This window comes from Nerophis lumbriciformis, linkage group LG23 (assembly GCF_033978685.3).
Source record: "Nerophis lumbriciformis linkage group LG23, RoL_Nlum_v2.1, whole genome shotgun sequence".
In the NCBI taxonomy this organism is placed as follows: Eukaryota; Metazoa; Chordata; class Actinopteri; order Syngnathiformes; family Syngnathidae; genus Nerophis; species Nerophis lumbriciformis.
In genome coordinates this window covers 32,296,661-32,315,909 of record NC_084570.2, presented here as the reverse complement: position 1 = coordinate 32,315,909, position 19,249 = coordinate 32,296,661, and the positions used below count along the sequence as shown (strand labels likewise).

Below are 19,249 nucleotides of genomic sequence, written 5' to 3'. Positions count from 1 at the left end.
TGTTCCCACTGTGTCATGTAGACGTGTCAGCATCGTCTTCATCATGTCGGTCAGTGTCAACGTGAGGAAGATCTCCAACTTGCCTGGACAATCTCCCAGAAGAGTGGAGCTCTCTTTCAGAGGTCAGTTTCCTTCTTCACTGGTTTCTCTTTTTGAGCTCTCTGGTTTTCATGGCAATGATACAAAACTACACAAGCGTTTTCACCAAGTAGCACCTCAGAAAACACTTGGCTCTCCAAGTACAGTAGTGTAGTAGACCTAAGTATTCATCAAGTACCACCATAATGACAACATTAAAGTACAGTAGTGTAGTAGAACTAATTAATCATCAAGTACCACCATAATGACAACATTAAAGTACAGTAGTGTAGTAGACCTAAGTATTCATCAAGTACCACCATTATGACATTAAAGTACAGTAGTGTAGTAGACATAAGTATTTATCAAGTACCACCATTATGACATCAAAGTACAGTAGTGTAGTAGACATAAGTATTCATCAAGTACCACCATAATGACAACATTAAAGTACAGTAGTGTAGTAGACCTAAGTATTCATCAAGTACCACCATTATAACATTCAAGTACAGTAGTGTAGTAGACCTAAATATTCATGAACTACCACCATAATGACAACATTAAAGTACAGTAGTGTAGTTGACCTAAATATTCATCAAGTACCACCATTATGACATTAAAGTACAGTAGTTTAGTAGACCTAAGTATTCATCAAGTACCACCAATATGACATCAAAGTACAGTAGTGTAGTAGACATAAATATTCATCAAGTACCACCATAATGACAACGTTAAAGTACAGTAGTGTAGTAGACCTAAGTATTCATCAAGTACCACCATTATGACATTAAAGTACAGTAGTGTAGTAGACATAAGTATTCATCAAGTACCACCATTATGACATCAAAGTACAGTAGTGTAGTAGACATAAGTATTCATCAAGTACCACCATAATGACAACATTAAAGTACAGTAGTGTAGTAGACCTAAGTATTCATCAAGTACCACCATTATGACATTAAAGTAAAGTAGTTTAGTAGACCTAAGTATTCATCAAGTACCACCATAATGACAACATTAAAGTACAGCAGTGTAGTAGACCTAAGTATTCATCAAGTACCACCATAATGACAACATTAAAGTACAGTAGTGTAGTAGACCTAAGTATTCATCAAGTACCACCATCATGACATTAAAGTACAGTAGTGTAGTAGACCTAAGTATTCATCAAGTACCACAATTATGACATTAAAGTACAGTAGTGTAGTAGACATAAGTATTCATCAAGTACCACCATTATGACATCAAAGTACAGTAGTGTAGTAGACATAAGTATTCATCAAGTACCACCATAATGACAACATTAAAGTACAGTAGTGTAGTAGACCTAAGTATTCATCAAGTACCACCATTATGACATTAAAGTACAGTAGTTTAATAGACCTAAGTATTCATCAAGTACCACCATAATGACAACATTAAAGTACAGCAGTGTAGTAGACCTAAGTATTCATCAAAAACCACCATAATGACAACAATAAAATACAGTAGTGTAGTAGACCTAAGTATTCATCAAGTACCACCATAATGACAATATCAAAGTACAGTAGTTTAGTAGACCTAAGTATTCATCAAGTACCACCATTATGACATCAAAGTACAGTAGTGTAGTAGACCTAAGTATTCATCAAGTACCACCATAATGACAACATTAAAGTACAGTAGTGTAGTAGACCTAAGTATTCATCAAGTACCACCATTATGACATTAAAGTGCAGTAGTGTAGTAGACATAAGTATTCATCAAGTACCACCATTATGACATCAAAGTACAGTAGTGTAGTAGACATAAGTATTCATCAAGTACCACCATAATGACAACATTAAAGTACAGTAGTGTAGTAGACCTAAGTATTCATCAAGTACCACCATTATGACATTAAAGTACAGTAGTTTAGTAGACCTAACTATTCATCAAGTACCACCATAATGACAACATTAAAGTACAGCAGATTAGTAGACCTAAGTATTCATTAAGTACCACCATAATGACAACATTAAAATACAGTAGTGTAGTAGACCTAAGTATTCATCAAGTACCACCATAATGACATTAAAGTACAGTAGTGTAGTAGACCTAAGTATTCATCAAGTACCACCATTATGACAACATTAAAGTACAGTAGTTTAGTAGACCTAAGTATTCATCAAGTACCACCGTTATGACATCAAAGTACAGTAGTGTAGTAGACATAAGTATCCATCAAGTACCACCATAATGACAACACTAAAGTACAGTAGTGTAGTAGACCTAAGTATTCATCAAGTACCACCATTATGACATTAAAGTACAGTAGTGTAGTAGACCTAAGTATTCATCAAGTACCACCATTATGACATTAAAGTACAGTAGTGTAGTAGACATAGGTATTCATCAAGTACCACCATTATGACATCAAAGTACAGTAGTGTAGTAGACATAAGTATTCATCAAGTACCACCATAATGACAACATTAAAGTACAGTAGTGTAGTAGACCTAAGTATTCATCAAGTACCACCATTATGACATTAAAGTACAGTAGTGTAGTAGACCTAAGTATTCATCAAGTACCACCATAATGACAACATTAAAGTACAGCAGTGTAGTAGACCTAAGTATTCATCAAGTACCACCATAATGACAACATTAAAATACAGTAGTGTAGTAGACCTAAGTATTCATCAAGTACCACCATAATGACAACATTAAAGTACAGTAGTTTAGTAGACCTAAGTATTCATCAAGTACCACCATTATGACATCAAAGTACAGTAGTGTAGTAGACATAAGTATTCATCAAGTACCACCATAATGACAACATTAAAGTACAGTAGTGTAGTAGACCTAAGTATTCATCAAGTACCACCATTATGATATTGAAGTACAGTAGTGTAGTAGACCTAAGTATTCATCAAGTACCACCATTATGATATTGAAGTACAGTAGTGTAGTAGACCTAAGTATTCATCATGTACCACCATTATGACATTAAAGTACAGGAGTGTAGTAGACATAAGTATTCATCAAGTACCACCATTATGACATCAAAGTACAGTAGTGTAGTAGACATAAGTATTCATCAAGTACCACCATAATGTCAACATTAAAGTACAGTAGTGTAGTAGACCTAAGTATTCATCAAGTACCACCATTATGACATTAAAGTACAGTAGTTTAGTAGACCTAAGTATTCATCAAGTACCACCATAATGTCAGCATTAAAGTACAGCAGTGTAGTAGACCTAAGTATTCATCAAGTACCACCATAATGACAACATTAAAATACAGTAGTGTAGTAGACCTAAGTATTCATCAAGTACCACCATAATGACATTAAAGTACAGTAGTGTAGTAGACCTAAGTATTCATCAAGTACCACCATAATGACAACATTAAAGTACAGTAGTGTAGTAGACCTAAGTATTCATCAAGTACCACCATTATGACATCAAAGTACAGTAGTGTAGTAGACATAAGTATTCATCAAGTACCACCATTATGACATCAAAGTACAGTAGTGTAGTAGACATAAGTATTCATCAAGTACCACCATAATGACAACATTAAAGTACAGTAGTGTAGTAGACCTAAGTATTCATCAAGTACCACCATTATGACATTAAAGTACAGTAGTTTAGTAGACCTAAGTATTCATCAAGTACCACCATAATGACAACATTAAAGTACAGCAGTGTAGTAGACCTAAGTATTCATCAAGTACCACCATAATGACAACATTAAAATACAGTAGTGTAGTAGACCTAAGTATTCATCAAGTACCACCATAATGACATTAAAGTACAGTAGTGTAGTAGACCTAAGTATTCATCAAGTACCACCATAATGACAACATTAAAGTACAGTAGTGTAGTAGACCTAAGTATACATCAAGTACCACCATTATGACATCAAAGTACAGTAGTGTAGTAGACATAAGTATTCATCAAGTACCACCATAATGACAACATTAAAGTACAGTAGTGTAGTAGACCTAAGTATACATCAAGTACCACCATTATGACATCAAAGTACAGTAGTGTAGTAGACATAAGTATTCATCAAGTACCACCATAATGACAACATTAAAGTACAGTAGTGTAGTAGACCTAAGTATTCATCAAGTACCACCATTATGACATTAAAGTACAGTAGTGTAGTAGACCTAAGTATTCATCAAGTACCACCATTATGACATTAAAGTACAGTAGTGTAGTAGACATAAGTATTCATCAAGTACCACCATTATGATATCAAAGTACAGTAGTGTAGTAGACATAAGTATTCATCAAGTACCACCATAATGACAACATTAAAGTACAGTAGTTTAGTAGACCTAAGTATTCATCAAGTACCACCATTATGACATCAAAGTACAGTAGTGTAGTAGACATAAGTATTCATCAAGTACCACCATAATGACAACATTAAAGTACAGTAGTGTAGTAGACCTAAGTATACATCAAGTACCACCATTATGACATCAAAGTACAGTAGTGTAGTAGACATAAGTATTCATCAAGTACCACCATAATGACAACATTAAAGTACAGTAGTGTAGTAGACCTAAGTATTCATCAAGTACCACCATTATGACATTAAAGTACAGTAGTGTAGTAGACCTAAGTATTCATCAAGTACCACCATTATGACATTAAAGTACAGTAGTGTAGTAGACATAAGTATTCATCAAGTACCACCATTATGACATCAAAGTACAGTAGTGTAGTAGACATAAGTATTCATCAAGTACCACCATTATGACATCAAAGTACAGTAGTGTAGTAGACATAAGTATTCATCAAGTACCACCATAATGACAACATTAAAGTACAGTAGTGTAGTAGACCTAAGTATTCATCAAGTACCACCATTATGACATTAAAGTACAGTAGTTTAGTAGACCTAAGTATTCATCAAGTACCACCATAATGACAACATTAAAGTACAGCAGTGTAGTAGACCTAAGTATTCATCAAGCACCACCATAATGACAACATTAAAATACAGTAGTGTAGTAGACCTAAGTATTCATCAAGTACCACCATAATTACATTAAAGTACAGTAGTGTAGTAGACCTAAGTATTCATCAAGTACCACCATAATGACAACATTAAAGTACAGTAGTTTAGTAGACCTAAGTATTCATCAAGTATCACCATTATGACATCAAAGTACAGTAGTGTAGTAGATATAAGTATTCATCAAGTACCACCATAATGACAACATTAAAGTACAGTAGTGTAGTAGACCTAAGTATTCATCAAGTACCACCATTTTGACATTAAAGTACAGTAGTTTAGTAGACCTAAGTATTCATCAAGTACCACCATAATGACAACATTAAAGTACAGCAGTGTAGTAGACCTAAGTATTCATCAAGTACCACCATAATGACAACATTAAAATACAGTAGTGTAGTAGACCTAAGTATTCATCAAGTACCACCATAATGACATTAAAGTACAGTAGTGTAGTAGACCTAAGTATTCATCAAGTACCACCATAATGACAACATTAAAGTACAGTAGTGTAGTAGACCTAAGTATTCATCAAGTACCGCCATTATGACATCAAAGTACAGTAGTGTAGTAGACATAAGTATTCATCAAGTACCATCATTATGACATCAAAGTACAGTAGTGTAGTAGACCTAAGTATTCATCAAGTACCACCATTATGACATTAAAGTACAGTAGTGTAGTAGACCTAAGTATTCATCAAGTACCACCATTATGACATTAAAGTACAGTAGTTTAGTAGACCTAAGTATTCATCAAGTACCACATAATGACAACATTAAAATACAGTAGTGTAGTAGACCTAAGTATTCATCAAGTACCACCATGACATTAAAGTACAGTAGTGTAGTAGACCTAAGTATTCATCAAGTACCACCATAATGACAACATTAAAATACAGTAGTGTAGTAGACCTAAGTATTCATCAAGTACCACCATAATGACATTAAAGTACAGTAGTGTAGTAGACCTAAGTATTCATCAAGTACCACCATAATGACAACATTAAAGTACAGTAGTGTAGTAGACCTAAGTATTCATCAAGTACCGCCATTATGACATCAAAGTACAGTAGTGTAGTAGACCTAAGTATTCATCAAGTACCACCATTATGACATTAAAGTACAGTAGTGTAGTAGACCTAAGTATTCATCAAGTACCACCATTATGACATTAAAGTACAGTAGTGTAGTAGACATAAGTATTCATCAAGTACCACCATTATGACATCAAAGTACAGTAGTGTAGTAGACATAAGTATTCATCAAGTACCACCATAATGACAACATTAAAGTACAGTAGTGTAGTAGACCTAAGTATACATCAAGTACCACCATTATGACATCAAAGTACAGTAGTGTAGTAGACATAAGTATTCATCAAGTACCACCATAATGACAACATTAAAGTACAGTAGTGTAGTAGACCTAAGTATTCATCAAGTACCATCATTATGACATTTAAGTACAGTAGTGTAGTAGACCTAAGTATTCATCAAGTACCACCATTATGACATTAAAGTACAGTAGTGTAGTAGACATAAGTATTCATCAAGTACCACCATTATGATATCAAAGTACAGTAGTGTAGTAGACATAAGTATTTATCAAGTACCACCATAATGACAACATTAAAGTACAGTCGTTTAGTAGACCTAAGTATTCATCAAGTACCACCATTATGATATTAAAGTACAGTAGTTTAGTAGACCTAAGTATTCATCAAGTACCACCATAATGACAACATTAAAATACAGCAGTGTAGTAGACCTAAGTATTCATCAAGTACCACCATAATGACAACATTAAAATACAGTAGTGTAGTAGACCTAAGTATTCATCAAGTACCACCATAATTACATTAAAGTACAGTAGTGTAGTAGACCTAAGTATTCATCAAGTACCACCATAATGACAACATTAAAGTACAGTAGTTTAGTAGACCTAAGTATTCATCAAGTATCACCATTATGACATCAAAGTACAGTAGTGTAGTAGATATAAGTATTCATCAAGTACCACCATAATGACAACATTAAAGTACAGTAGTGTAGTAGACCTAAGTATTCATCAAGTACCACCATTTTGACATTAAAGTACAGTAGTTTAGTAGACCTAAGTATTCATCAAGTACCACCATAATGACAACATTAAAGTACAGCAGTGTAGTAGACCTAAGTATTCATCAAGTACCACCATAATGACAACATTAAAATACAGTAGTGTAGTAGACCTAAGTATTCATCAAGTACCACCATAATGACATTAAAGTACAGTAGTGTAGTAGACCTAAGTATTCATCAAGTACCACCATAATGACAACATTAAAGTACAGTAGTGTAGTAGACCTAAGTATTCATCAAGTACCGCCATTATGACATCAAAGTACAGTAGTGTAGTAGACATAAGTATTCATCAAGTACCATCATTATGACATCAAAGTACAGTAGTGTAGTAGACCTAAGTATTCATCAAGTACCACCATTATGACATTAAAGTACAGTAGTGTAGTAGACCTAAGTATTCATCAAGTACCACCAATATGACATTAAAGTACAGTAGTTTAGTAGACCTAAGTATTCATCAAGTACCACATAATGACAACATTAAAATACAGTAGTGTAGTAGACCTAAGTATTCATCAAGTACCACCATGACATTAAAGTACAGTAGTGTAGTAGACCTAAGTATTCATCATGTACCACCATAATGACATTAAAGTACAGTAGTGTAGTAGACCTAAGTATTCATCATGTACCACCATTATGACATTAAAGTACAGTAGTGTAGTAGACCTAAATGTTCATCAAGTACCACCATAATGTAGCATCAAGTACAGCCATAAGCCAGATATGTTCGAGATATCTCCTACATATGTTCTACATGTGTACAAGATATGTCCTAGATATGTGCTAGGTATGTTCTACATATGTAGAACATATGTTCTAGATAAGTTGATCCCATCTTAAAAAGTCCAACACCTAATTTGGGTTTTAAAATGTTTTTAAATGCTGTTTTGTTTTTTGTTTTTTAGCAAATCCTTGCAATATTTTGTTTTTAACTATTTGTTTGTATGGGGCCCTTCAAGAGTCTTGTGTATGGGGGCCCTTCAGGAATATTGTCTATGGGACCCTTCAGGAGTCTGGTGTATGGGGCCCTTCAGGAGTCTTGTTTATGGGGCCCTTCAGGAGTCTTGTGTATCGGGCTCTTCAGGAGTCTAGTGTATGGGGCCCTTCAGGTGTCTTGTGTATGTGGGCCCTTCAGGAGTTTTGTGTATGGGAGCCCTTCAGGGGTCTTGTTTATGGGGCCCTTCAGGAGTCTTGTGTATGGGGGCCCTTCAGGAGTCTTGTTTATGGGGCCCTTCAGGAGTCTGGTGTATGGGGGACCTTCAGGTGTCTGGTGTATGGGGGCCCTTCAGGAGTCTTTTTTATGGGAGCCCTCCAGGAGTCTTGTGTAAGGGAGCCCATCAGGAGTCTTGTGTATGGGGCACTTCAGGAGTCTTGTGTATGAGGGCCCTTCAAGAGTCTTGTGTATGGGGGCCCTTCAAGAGTCTTGTGTATGGGGGCCCTTCAGGAGTCTGGTGTATGGGGGCCCTTCAGGAGTCTTGTGTATGGGAGCCCTTCAGGAGTCTTGTTTATGGGGCCCTGCAGGAGTCTTGTGTATGGGGGCCCTTCGGGAGTCTTGTTTATGGGGCCCTTCAGGAGTCTTGTGCATGGGGCACTTCAGGAGTCTGGTGTATGGGGCCCTTCAGGTGTCTTGTGTATGTGGGCCCTTCAGGAGTTTTGTGTATGGGAGCCCTTCAGGGGTCTTGTTTATGTGGCCCTTCAGGAGTCTTGTGTATGGGGGCCCTTCAGGAGTCTTGTTTATGGGGCCCTTCAGGAGTCTGGTGTATGGGGGCCCTTCAGGTGTCTGGTGTATGGGGGCCCTTCAGGAGTCTTTTTTATGGGAGCCCTTCAGGAGTCTTTTTTATGGGAGCCCTCCAGGAGTCTTGTGTAAGGGAGCCCATCAGGAGTCTTGTGTATGGGGCACTTCAGGAGTCTTGTGTATGAGGGCCCTTCAAGAGTCTTGTGTATGGGGGCCCTTCAAGAGTCTTGTGTATGGGGGCCCTTCAGGAGTCTGGTGTATGGGGGCCCTTCAGGAGTCTTGTGTATGGGAGCCCTTCAGGAGTCTTGTTTATGAGGCCCTGCAGGAGTCTTGTGTATGGGGGCCCTTCAGGAGTCTTGTTTATGGGGCCCTTCAGGAGTCTTGTGCATGGGGCACTTCAGGAGTCTGGTGTATGGGGCCCTTCAGGTGTCTTGTGTATGTGGGCCCTTCTGGAGTTTTGTGTATGGGAGCCCTTCAGGGGTCTTGTTTATGGGGCCCTTCAGGAGTCTTGTGTATGGGGGCCCTTCAGGAGTCTTGTTTATGGGGCCCTTCAGGAGTCTGGTGTATGGGGGCGCTTCAGGTGTCTGGTGTATGGGGGCCCTTTAGAAGTCTTGTTTATGGGGCCCTTCAGGAGTCTTTTTGACGGGGCCCTTCAGGAGTCTGGTGTATGGGGCCCTTCAGGAGTCTTGTGTATGGGGGCCCTTCAGGAGTCTTGTGTATGGGAGCCCTTCAGGAGTTTTGTTTATGGGGCCCTGCAGGAGTCTTGTGTATGGGGGCCTTTCGGGAGTCTGGTGTATGGGGGCCCTTCAGGAGTCTGGTGTATGGGGACCCTTCAGGAGTCTTGTGTATGGGGGCCCTTCAGGAGTCTTGTTTATGGGGGCTTTCAGGAGTCTTGTTTATGGGGTCCCTTCAGGAGTTTTGTGTATGGGGGACCTTCAGGAGTCTGGTGTATGGGGCCCTTCAGGAGTCATGTTTATGGGGCCCTTCAGGAGTCTGGTGTATGGGGACCTTCTGGAGTCTCGTGTATGGGGGCCCTTAAGGAGTCTTGTGTATGGAGCCCTTCAGGAGTCTGGTGTATGGGGCCCTTCAGGAGTCTTGTGTATGGGGGCCCTTCAGGAGTCTTGTGTATGGGAGCCCTTCAGGAGTCTTTTTGATGGGGCCCTTCAGGAGTCTGGTGTATGGGGCCCTTCAAGAGTCTGGTGTATGGGACCCTTCAGGAGTCTTGTATATGGGGGCCCTTCAGGAGTCTGGTGCATGGGGCCCTTCAAGAGTCTGGTGTATGGGACCCTTCAGGAGTCTTGTATATGGTGGCCCTTCAGGAGTCTGGTGTATGGGGCCCTTCAGGAGTCTTGTGTATGGGGGCCCTTCAGGAGTCTTGTGTATGGGAGCCCTTCAGGAGTCTTGTTTATGGGGCCCTTCAGGAGTCTTGTTTATGGGGGCCCTTCAGGAGTCTTGTTTATGGAGGCCTTCAGGAGTTTTGTGTATGGGGGCCCTTCAGGAGTCTGGTGTATGGGGCCCTTCAGGAGTCATGTTTATGGAGCCCTTCAGGAGTCTTGTTTATGGGGCCCTTCAGGAGTCTGGTGTATGGGGGCCCTTCAGGAGTCTGGTGTATGGGAGCCCTTCAGGGGTCTTTTGTATGGGGGCCCTTCAGGAGTCTTGTTTATGGGGGCCCTTCTGGAGTCTTGTTTATGGAGGCCTTCAGGAGTCTTGTTTATGGGGTCCCTTCAGGAGTTTTGTGTATGGGGGCCCTTCTGGAGTCTGGTGTATGGGGCCCTTCAGGAGTCATGTTTATGGGGCCCATCAGGAGTCTGGTGTATGGGGGCCTTCTGTAGTCTTGTGTATGGGGGCTCTTCAGGAGTCTTGGGTATGGGGCCCTTCAGGAGTCTGGTGTATGGGGGCCCTCCAGGTGTCTGGTGTATGGGGTCCCAGAAGTTGGTGTCCATGTGTGGAGCAGAGAAAAGTCGAGGTCAGACATGTGACCTCCATGTATGCGCTCCCTACTTATCTTCTTTTTTTTTTAAATCTTAATTAAAAAACATTTTTTTAAAGTATTTCTATTTATTGATGTTTTGTTTTATTTTATTATTATTATGTTTTATTTATGTCTGCTCATCTTCTTTATCGTGGGCGTGTCTGCACCCATGCCAAATGTCAAAGTATCGTCTGATCCTCTTTTTATTCACCGTATCGCCCGCATCTCAAATGGCTGTTGCCATGGTAACGTGTTTGTTTGCCCCTCCTCCAGGTTTCACCCAAAAGACCAGAGTGGTGCACAGCGAGGGCGTGGCTATCTTTAACGAGGTCAGTCAACTGCTTGGACCAATCACAGAGTACATATACACTACATAGAACAGTGGTCCCCAACCTTTTTGTATCTGCGGACCGGTCAGTGCTTGAAAATTTGTCCCACGGACCGGGGGAGAGGGAATGTTATTTTTTATTTTATTTTATTTTTTTTAATTTTTTTTGTCATAAAAAAATACAATCATGTGTGCTTACGGACTGTATCCCTGCAGACTGTATTGATCTATATTTATATATAATGTAGGAACCAGAATATTAATATACAGTACATACAGTACAATACTTACATATACAGTACATAGAGTACATATAGAGTACATTACATAGAGTTCATATACAGTACATAGAGTACATACAGTACATATACATTACATACAGTACAATACTTACATATACAGTACATAGAGTACATATACATTACATACTGTACAATACTTACATATACAGTACATAGAGTACATGTACAGTACATATAGTACAATACTTACATATACAGTACAAAGACAGTACATAGAGTGCATATACAGTACAATACTTACATATACAGTACATAGAGTACAGTAGCTACATATACAGTACATAGAGTACATATACAGTACAATACTTACATATACAGTACATAAAGTACACATACAGTATATAGAGTACATATACATTACATACAGTACAATACTTACATATACTGTACATAGAATATATATATTACATACAGTACAATACTTACATATACAGTACTTAGAGTTCATATACAGTACAATACTTACATATACAGTACTTAGAGTTCATATACAGTACATAGAGTACAATACTTACATATACAGTACATACAGTATAATACTTACAAATACAGTACATAGAGTACATATACAGTACAATACTTACATATACAGTACATCAAGTACATATACAGTACATAGAGTAAATGGGTTATAAATGGGTTGTACTTGTATAGCGCTTTTCTACCTTCAAGGTACTCAAAGCGCTTTGACACTACTTCCACATTTAGCCATTCACACACACATTCACACACTGATGGAGGGAGCTGCCATGCAAGGCGCTAACCAGCACCCATCAGGAGCAAGGGTGAAGTGTCTTGCTCAGGACACAACGGACATGACGAGGTTGGTACTAGGTGGGGATTCAACCAGGGACCCTCGGGTTGCGCACGGCCATTCTTCCACTGCGCCACGCCGTCCCATACATATACATAACATACAGGTTTTAGTGCAGATGTGGATGTTTTAATGCAGATGTGGAGGTTTTAGTGCAGATGTGGATGTTTTAGTGCAGATGTGGATGTTTTAGTGCAGATGTGGATGTTTTAATGTAGATGTGGATGTTTTAGTGCAGATGTGGATGTTTTAGTGCAGATGTGGATGTTTTAATGCAGATGTGGAGGTTTTAGTGCAGATGTGGATGTTTTAGTGCAGATGTGGATGTTTTAATGTAGATGTGGGTGTTTTAGTGCAGATGTGGATGTTTTAGTGCAGATGTGGATGTTTTAGTGCAGATGTGGATGTTTTAATGTAGATGTGGATGTTTTAGTGCAGATGTGGATGTTTTAATGTAGATGTGGGTGTTTTAGTGCAGATGTGGATGTTTTAGTGCAGATGTGGATGTTTTAGTGCAGATGTGGATGTTTTAATGTAGATGTGGGTGTTTTAGTGCAGATGTGGATGTTTTAGTGCAGATGTGGATGTTTTAATGTAGATGTGGGTGTTTTAGTGCAGATGTGGATGTTTTAGTGCAGATGTGGATGTTTTAATGTAGATGTGGATGTTTTAGTGCAGATGTGGATGTTTTAGTGCAGATGTGGATGTTTTAGTGCAGATGTGGATGTTTTAGTGCAGATGTGGATGTTTTAATGTAGATGTGGGTGTTTTAGTGCAGATGTGGATGTTTTAGTGCAGATGTTGATGTTTTAGTGTAGATGTGGGTGTTTTAGTGCAGATGTGGATGTTTTAGTGTCGATGTGGATGTTTTAGTGCAGATGTTGATGTTTTACTGTAGATGTGGATGTTTTACTGCAGATGTGTATGTTTTAGTGCAAATGTGGATGTTTTAGTGCAGATGTGGATGTTTTAGTGCAGATGTTGATGTTTTAGTGTAGATGTGGATGTTTTAGTGTCGATGTGGATGTTTTAGTGCAGATGTTGATGTTTTACCGCAGATGTGGATGTTTTACTGCAGATGTGGATGTTTTATTGCAGATGTGGATGTTTTACTGCAGATGTGGATGTTTTAGTGCAGATGTGGATGTTTTAGTGCAGATGTGGATGTTTTAATGTAGATGTGGGTGTTTTAGTGCAGATGTGGATGTTTTAGTGCAGATGTGGATGTTTTAGTGCAGATGTGGATGTTTTAATGTAGATGTGGGTGTTTTAGTGCAGATGTGGATGTTTTAGTGCAGATGTTGATGTTTTAGTGTAGATGTGGATGTTTTAGTGCAGATGTGGATGTTTTAGTGTCGATGTGGATGTTTTAGTGCAGATGTTGATGTTTTACTGTAGATGTGGATGTTTTACTGCAGATGTGTATGTTTTAGTGCAAATGTGGATGTTTTAGTGCAGATGTGGATGTTTTAGTGCAGATGTTGATGTTTTAGTGTAGATGTGGATGTTTTAGTGTCGATGTGGATGTTTTAGTGCAGATGTTGATGTTTTACCGCAGATGTGGATGTTTTACTGCAGATGTGGATGTTTTTTTGCAGATGTGGATGTTTTACTGCAGATGTGGATGTTTTAGTGCAGATGTGGATGTTTTAGTGCAGATGTGGATGTTTTAATGTAGATGTGGGTGTTTTAGTGCAGATGTGGATGTTTTAGTGCAGATGTTGATGTTTTAGTGTCGATGTGGATGTTTTAGTGCAGATGTTGATGTTTTACCGCAGATGTGGATGTTTTACTGCAGATGTGGATGTTTTATTGCAGATGTGGATGTTTTACTGCAGATGTGGATGTTTTAGTGCAGATGTGGATGTTTTAGTGCAGATGTGGATGTTTTAATGTAGATGTGGGTGTTTTAGTGCAGATGTGGATGTTTTAGTGCAGATGTTGATGTTTTAGTGTAGATGTGGATGTTTTAGTGCAGATGTGGATGTTTTAGTGCCGATGTGGATGTTTTAGTGCAGATGTTGATGTTTTACTGCAGATGTTGATGTTTTAGTGTAGATGTGGATGTTTTAGTGCAGATGTGGATGTTGTAGTGCAGATGTGGATGTCTTAGTGCAGATGTGGATGTTTTAGTGTCGATGTGGATGTTTTAGTGCAGATGTGGATGTTCTAGTGCAGATGTGGATGTTTTACTGCAGATGTGGATGTTTTACTGCAGATGTGGATGTTGTAGTGCAGATGTGGATGTCTTAGTGCAGATGTGGATGTTTTAGTGTCGATGTGGATGTTTTAGTGCAGATGTGGATGTTTTAGTGCAAATGTGGATGTTTTACTGCAGATGTGGATGTTTTAGTGCAGATGTGGATGTCTTAGTGCAGATGTGGATGTTTTAGTGTCGATGTGGATGTTTTAATGCAGATGTGGATGTTTTAGTGCAGATGTGGATGTTTTAGTGCAGATGTTGATGTTTTACTGCAGATGTGGATGTTTTAGTGCAGATGTGGATGTTTTAGTGCAGATGTAGATGTTTTACTGCAGATGTGGATGTTTTAGTGTAAATGTGGATGTTTTAGTGCAGATGTGGATGTTTTAGTGCAGATGTGGATGTTTTAGTGTAAATGTGGATGTTTTAATGCAGATGTGGATGTTTTAGTGCAGATGTGGATGTTTTAGTGCAGATGTAGATGTTTTACTGCAGATGTGGATGTTTTAGTGTAAATGTGGATGTTTTAGTGCAGATGTTGATGTTTTACTGCAGATGTTGATGTTTTAGTGCAGATGTGGATGTTTTAGTGCAGATGTGGATGTTTTAGTGCAGATGTGGATGTTTTAATGTAGATGTGGATGTTTTAGTGCAGATGTGGATGTTTTAGTGCAGATGTGGATGTTTTAGTGCAGATGTGGATGTTTTAATGTAGATGTGGGTGTTTTAGTGCAGATGTGGATGTTTTAGTGCAGATGTTGATGTTTTAGTGTAGATGTGGATGTTTTAGTGCAGATGTGGATGTTTTAGTGCAGATGTGGATGTTTTAGTGCAGATGTGGATGTTTTAATGTAGATGTGGGTGTTTTAGTGCAGATGTGGATGTTTTAGTGCAGATGTTGATGTTTTAGTGCAGATGTGGATGTTTTAGTGTCGATGTGGATGTTTTAGTGCAGATGTTGATGTTTTACTGTAGATGTGGATGTTTTACTGCAGATGTGTATGTTTTAGTGCAAATGTGGATGTTTTAGTGCAGATGTGGATGTTTTAGTGCAGATGTTGATGTTTTAGTGTAGATGTGGATGTTTTAGTGTCGATGTGGATGTTTTAGTGCAGATGTTGATGTTTTACCGCAGATGTGGATGTTTTACTGCAGATGTGGATGTTTTTTTGCAGATGTGGATGTTTTACTGCAGATGTGGATGTTTTAGTGCAGATGTGGATGTTTTAGTGCAGATGTGGATGTTTTAATGTAGATGTGGGTGTTTTAGTGCAGATGTGGATGTTTTAGTGCAGATGTTGATGTTTTAGTGTCGATGTGGATGTTTTAGTGCAGATGTTGATGTTTTACCGCAGATGTGGATGTTTTACTGCAGATGTGGATGTTTTATTGCAGATGTGGATGTTTTACTGCAGATGTGGATGTTTTAGTGCAGATGTGGATGTTTTAGTGCAGATGTGGATGTTTTAATGTAGATGTGGGTGTTTTAGTGCAGATGTGGATGTTTTAGTGCAGATGTTGATGTTTTAGTGTAGATGTGGATGTTTTAGTGCAGATGTGGATGTTTTAGTGCCGATGTGGATGTTTTAGTGCAGATGTTGATGTTTTACTGCAGATGTTGATGTTTTAGTGTAGATGTGGATGTTTTAGTGCAGATGTGGATGTTCTAGTGCAGATGTGGATGTTTTACTGCAGATGTGGATGTTTTACTGCAGATGTGGATGTTGTAGTGCAGATGTGGATGTCTTAGTGCAGATGTGGATGTTTTAGTGTCGATGTGGATGTTTTAGTGCAGATGTGGATGTTTTACTGCAGATGTGGATGTTTTAGTGCAAATGTGGATGTTTTACTGCAGATGTGGATGTTTTAGTGCAGATGTGGATGTCTTAGTGCAGATGTGGATGTTTTAGTGTCGATGTGGATGTTTTAATGCAGATGTGGATGTTTTAGTGCAGATGTGGATGTTTTAGTGCAGATGTTGATGTTTTACTGCAGATGTGGATGTTTTAGTGTAAATGTGGATGTTTTAGTGCAGATGTGGATGTTTTAGTACAGATGTGGATGGTTTAGTGCAGATGTGGATGTTCTAGTGCAGATGTGGATGTTTTACTGCAGATGTGGATGTTTTACTGCAGATGTGGATGTCTTAGTGCAGATGTGGATGTCTTAGTGCAGATGTGGATGTTTTAGTGTCGATGTGGATGTTTTAATGTCGATGTGGATGTTTTAATGCAGATGTGGATGTTTTACTGCAGATGTGGATGTTTTACTGCAGATGTGGATGTTTTAGTGCACATGTGGATGTTTTAGTGCAAATGTGGATATTTTAGTGCAGATGTGGATGTCTTAGTGCAGATGTGGATGTTTTAGTGTCGATGTGGATGTTTTAATGCAGATGTTGATGTTTTAATGTAGATGTGGGTGTTTTAGTGCAGATGTGGATGTTTTAGTGCAGATGTTGATGTTTTAGTGTAGATGTGGATGTTTTAGTGCAGATGTGGATGTTTTAGTGTCGATGTGGATGTTTTAGTGCAGATGTTGATGTTTTACTGTAGATGTGGATGTTTTACTGCAGATGTGTATGTTTTAGTGCAAATGTGGATGTTTTAGTGCAGATGTGGATGTTTTAGTGCAGATGTTGATGTTTTAGTGTAGATGTGGATGTTTTAGTGTCGATGTGGATGTTTTAGTGCAGATGTTGATGTTTTACCGCAGATGTGGATGTTTTACTGCAGATGTGGATGTTTTTTTGCAGATGTGGATGTTTTACTGCAGATGTGGATGTTTTAGTGCAGATGTGGATGTTTTAGTGCAGATGTGGATGTTTTAATGTAGATGTGGGTGTTTTAGTGCAGATGTGGATGTTTTAGTGCAGATGTTGATGTTTTAGTGTCGATGTGGATGTTTTAGTGCAGATGTTGATGTTTTACCGCAGATGTGGATGTTTTACTGCAGATGTGGATGTTTTATTGCAGATGTGGATGTTTTACTGCAGATGTGGATGTTTTAGTGCAGATGTGGATGTTTTAGTGCAGATGTGGATGTTTTAATGTAGATGTGGGTGTTTTAGTGCAGATGTGGATGTTTTAGTGCAGATGTTGATGTTTTAGTGTAGATGTGGATGTTTTAGTGCAGATGTGGATGTTTTAGTGCCGATGTGGATGTTTTAGTGCAGATGTTGATGTTTTACTGCAGATGTTGATGTTTTAGTGTAGATGTGGATGTTTTAGTGCAGATGTGGATGTTGTAGTGCAGATGTGGATGTCTTAGTGCAGATGTGGATGTTTTAGTGTCGATGTGGATGTTTTAGTGCAGATGTGGATGTTCTAGTGCAGATGTGGATGTTTTACTGCAGATGTGGATGTTTTACTGCAGATGTGGATGTTGTAGTGCAGATGTGGATGTCTTAGTGCAGATGTGGATGTTTTAGTGTCGATGTGGATGTTTTAGTGCAGATGTGGATGTTTTAGTGCAAATGTGGATGTTTTACTGCAGATGTGGATGTTTTAGTGCAGATGTGGATGTCTTAGTGCAGATGTGGATGTTTTAGTGTCGATGTGGATGTTTTAATGCAGATGTGGATGTTTTAGTGCAGATGTGGATGTTTTAGTGCAGATGTTGATGTTTTACTGCAGATGTGGATGTTTTAGTGCAGATGTGGATGTTTTAGTGCAGATGTAGATGTTTTACTGCAGATGTGGATGTTTTAGTGTAAATGTGGATGTTTTAGTGCAGATGTGGATGTTTTAGTGCAGATGTGGATGTTTTAGTGTAAATGTGGATGTTTTAATGCAGATGTGGATGTTTTAGTGCAGATGTGGATGTTTTAGTGCAGATGTAGATGTTTTACTGCAGATGTGGATGTTTTAGTGTAAATGTGGATGTTTTAGTGCAGATGTTGATGTTTTACTGCAGATGTTGATGTTTTAGTGCAGATGTGGATGTTTTAGTGCAGATGTGGATGTTTTAGTGCAGATGTGGATGTTTTAATGTAGATGTGGATGTTTTAGTGCAGATGTGGATGTTTTAGTGCAGATGTGGATGTTTTAGTGCAGATGTGGATGTTTTAATGTAGATGTGGGTGTTTTAGTGCAGATGTGGATGTTTTAGTGCAGATGTTGATGTTTTAGTGTAGATGTGGATGTTTTAGTGCAGATGTGGATGTTTTAGTGCAGATGTGGATGTTTTAGTGCAGATGTGGATGTTTTAATGTAGATGTGGGTGTTTTAGTGCAGATGTGGATGTTTTAGTGCAGATGTTGATGTTTTAGTGCAGATGTGGATGTTTTAGTGTCGATGTGGATGTTTTAGTGCAGATGTTGATGTTTTACTGTAGATGTGGATGTTTTACTGCAGATGTGTATGTTTTAGTGCAAATGTGGATGTTTTAGTGCAGATGTGGATGTTTTAGTGCAGATGTTGATGTTTTAGTGTAGATGTGGATGTTTTAGTGTCGATGTGGATGTTTTAGTGCAGATGTTGATGTTTTACCGCAGATGTGGATGTTTTACTGCAGATGTGGATGTTTTTTTGCAGATGTGGATGTTTTACTGCAGATGTGGATGTTTTAGTGCAGATGTGGATGTTTTAGTGCAGATGTGGATGTTTTAATGTAGATGTGGGTGTTTTAGTGCAGATGTGGATGTTTTAGTGCAGATGTTGATGTTTTAGTGTCGATGTGGATGTTTTA

The 19,249-nt window shown here is 38.5% G+C and overlaps 1 protein-coding gene across 1 annotated transcript in view; it reads left to right on the top strand.

Moving 5' to 3' along the window:
- fer1l4 (fer-1 like family member 4) overlaps positions 1–19,249 on the top strand; it is a 108,810-nt gene continuing 89,561 nt past the window's right edge. Inside the window, exons 1-2 of the mRNA XM_061984724.1 lie at positions 1–122; positions 11,187–11,242. Coding sequence (XP_061840708.1) covers positions 44–122; positions 11,187–11,242 — 135 coding nt within the window. The 5' untranslated portion in view covers positions 1–43. The remainder of the gene's footprint in view (positions 123–11,186; positions 11,243–19,249) is intronic.